General features: G+C 56.9%; 1 protein-coding gene across 1 annotated transcript; it reads left to right on the plus strand.

Annotated features, from left to right (window-relative positions):
• Positions 1-1301: 1301 nt before the first annotated feature.
• Positions 1302-1856, plus strand: DICSQDRAFT_73861 (uncharacterized protein; the record flags this gene model as incomplete). Its single annotated transcript, XM_007371731.1, has 1 exon — positions 1302-1856. A coding segment is annotated over one exon (555 nt), but the record flags the coding sequence as incomplete, so codon positions are not given.
• Positions 1857-3338: the final 1482 nt, after the last annotated feature.

Genomic DNA, 3338 nt, shown 5'->3' on the forward strand with positions numbered 1-3338 from the left:
AGATTGCGGGTGTCGAGCCAGACCTTCTGTCCAACTACGATGGTCGGTAGCTCTCGAACGCGTTTGTCAAAGTGCTCCTTCATCCGTTCGGCCGCCAGACCCAGTGCCGCAGTTGCGTCCTCCCGTGCCTTTCGTAGTTCCTCTCGCCGTTCGTCCGCTGCTGGTACTTCCGTGTCGAGAACCGGAATGTGAAACTCCGGGTCGTATCCGTACATCAGGAAGAAGGGCGAGTACCCAGTGGCCGAGTGAACCCGTGAGTTAAAGGCAAACTCCGCAATTGGTAGCCAGTGGACCCAATCGTCCCGTCGCAGAGAACAGAACATGCGGAGGTAGGCTTCCAGCTCCTGGTTCCAGCGTTCGGACTGACCGTCGGTCTGAGGGTGGTATGCCGTCGATAAGGTGCTCTCGATGCCGAGACCCTTAAGGACCGCGCGGAACAACTTGCTTGAGAACTGCGGTCCTCGGTCTGAGATGATCTTTCGCGGAACGCCGTGCAGGCGTACGTGATCGCAGATGAGGTTCCAAGCAGCTCCTTCAGCGTCGACCTCCTCGTCTGTTGCAGCGAAGTGTACCATCTTGCTGTGCCGGTCCGCCATGACCTGAATGGTGTCGTACTCGACTCCGGCTACCGTGACCTTGGGAAGTTCAACGATGAAGTCCATCGTCATGATGCACATCGGACCCTCCGGGATTTTGTTCGGCTGCAGCAGTCCATAGGGTTTCGTGCGCGACGTCTTCCCTCGATGGCAAGTGTCGCAAGTCCGTACGTAGTCCTTCACGAATTGAGCCATGCCGTACCAGTGATAGTTGCGCGACAGCAGCTCGACCGTCTTCCAAACTCCGGGGCGTCCTGCCAGAGGAGAGTCGTGGTGAAGCCGTACTAGCTCGGTCCGCAGCTCCTGATCATTCGGAATGTAGATCTTGCCTCGATACTGGAGGAGATCCTGTTCGATGTTCCAATCGACCAGGTCGTTTCGCAGTGCTGCAGGGCCGAGCTTCTTCACGTGCTTCAGGGCTTCCACGACCGCAGGTTCGAAGTTCTGACACTCCCTGATGCGCTTCAGAAGAGCCTTGTCCGGTACGACCGCAAGGTGTCCCCGTCGACTCGCCAGGATACGGAACTGTTCGGGACGGAGCACCGTTCGAGCCAGGTTGTCTTCGCCATCACCGTGCTGATAGTCCGGTCGTCTCGACAGCGCGTCCGCGCGTCCATTAGAGACACCAGGCTTGTGGGTGATGACGAAGTCGAACCGTGATAGATACAGGGCCCATCGCACCTGTCTGCGAGTGAGGTTCTGCGCCGTCCTCCAGTACTCGAGGTTCTTGTGGTCCGACTCAATCTCGAACTGAGAGGGGAGACCTTCGAGGTAGTGACGCCATGCTTGCAGGGCACGGATGATCGCGAGCATCTCCTTGTCGTAGATCTCGTAGTTCCGTTCAGCATCGTTCATGGACTCGGAGTGGTACGCGATCGGGTGAAACTTTCCATCATCACCCTCTTGGGACAGGACCGCACCGGTGGCGTACCCGGAGGCGTCGACCTCAACTCGCGTTTTCCGTTTCGGGTCATAGATGCAGAGGACCGGACTTTCACAGAACCGTCATTTGATCTCGTCGAATGCGCGTTGCTCTTCCTCGCCCCACTGCCAGGGGTTGTTGCCCGTAAGTCGGTCCAGCGGTTTGCAGATGGCACTGAAGTCGTGGATGAATCGTCGGTAGAAGTTGGCAAAGCCACGGAACTTCCGTACGTCCGAAGCGTTCTGAGGAGTTGGCCAGTCTGCAATTCCCTTGACTTTGACCGGGTCCATGCCCACGCGCCCTTCGGAGAAGATCATGCCAAGATACTTGATCTGTGACTGTTCAAACCGACATTTCTCCAGCTTTAGGAAGAGGTCATTCGCTTCTAATCGTCTGAGGACCTCGTGCACGACCTTGCGATGTTCCGTAAGGTCGCTACTGAAGATGAGTATGTCGTCCAGGTACACGGTGATCTTTCCTTTGACGATAAGGTCCTTGAAGATGTCGTTCATAAACGCGGAGAACGTGCTGGGGGAGCCGGTGAGCCCGAAGAACATAACCGTAGGCTCAAACAGTCCTCGATTGGTCATAAACGCGGCCTTCCATTCGTCACTGGTCTTAATCCGGATGTTGTTGTAGCCCCAGCAAACGTCGAGTGCCGTATTGATCTTGGCGTTCTTGAGTCGGTCCATGAGTTCGGCGATGAGCGGGAGCGGGTACCGATTCTTCACCGTGATAGCGTTCAACCGTCGGTAGTCTTGGACGGGTCGCAGACTGCCATCCTTCTTCTTGACGAAGAAGAAGGGAGAGGACATCGGGGACCTTGACTCGCGAATGTAACCTTTACCCAGGTTCTCCTGCAGAAACTTGTCGAGCTCGACTTGCTCACTGGGCGACAACGGGTAGAGCCTTGAGTGGAAGGTCTGCGCGCCCGGGACCAGCTCAATGGCATGGTCGTAGGGACGATGTTCCGGCAGTCTATCCGCCGCCTCCTTAGAGAACACGCGCATGTGCTCCCGATACTCCGGTGGGACCATTTTGTCCACGGTCTGGACCTCTCGTTTGGCGTACTCCTGCTCCGCAAGTTGCTGAGAGTAGGTGTGACTTGCCGAAACGAAGAGCTGAGGTGCACCACGAAGTGTTCGACCTTTGTGCCAGGCGTCGATGAGAGACTGTTCCGTGCTGTCCCATTCCGCTTCCGCCGGAGGTACGAGAGGCTCATCCTCTGCTTCGTTGACCATAACCGTGCTGCAGACGCGTCCCACTGTTCGCGCTTTCCTTACCCGTGGAGACCTTGTGCGCGCCGTAGGCCGTACCCCCGTATCACGCACCTCAGTCTCCACTAGTTTGGATGCCTTGTGGGTCGCCAGGCAGGTGTCGGGGCATCTTGACAGGCGCAGCGAACCACGTTCCCAGTCTATCTCTGGGTTGTGTTCGCGCAGCCAGTCCAGCCCGATGATCACGTCTTCTTCTCCGATGTCTGTGACGACGAACGCGACCTCTTCCTCGTGGTCGCCGATCTTCATAGTGAGAACGGCCACTTCCGTGATTGTGCCGTCTCGGTTCTCCGATCCATCGATGTTGTACAGAGGAATAGGCTTCGCCAGCTTCCTCGTCGTGACCTGGTTCCATGCCACAAATCGTCTATGGAGGAATTTCGTGGTGGCGCCAGAATCGACCATGGCCACCAACTCCTTGCTTCGCTGCTTGCCGCTCAGTCGTATAGGGATGTGGAAGTGTTGACCTGCATGGTCGACTTCATAGATTAACGACGATCCCAGTACAGCATAGCGACTATTGGTACACGAGCCCGCACGCGC

This window comes from Dichomitus squalens (assembly GCF_000275845.1).
Source record: "Dichomitus squalens LYAD-421 SS1 unplaced genomic scaffold DICSQscaffold_224, whole genome shotgun sequence".
In the NCBI taxonomy this organism is placed as follows: Eukaryota; Fungi; Basidiomycota; class Agaricomycetes; order Polyporales; family Polyporaceae; genus Dichomitus; species Dichomitus squalens.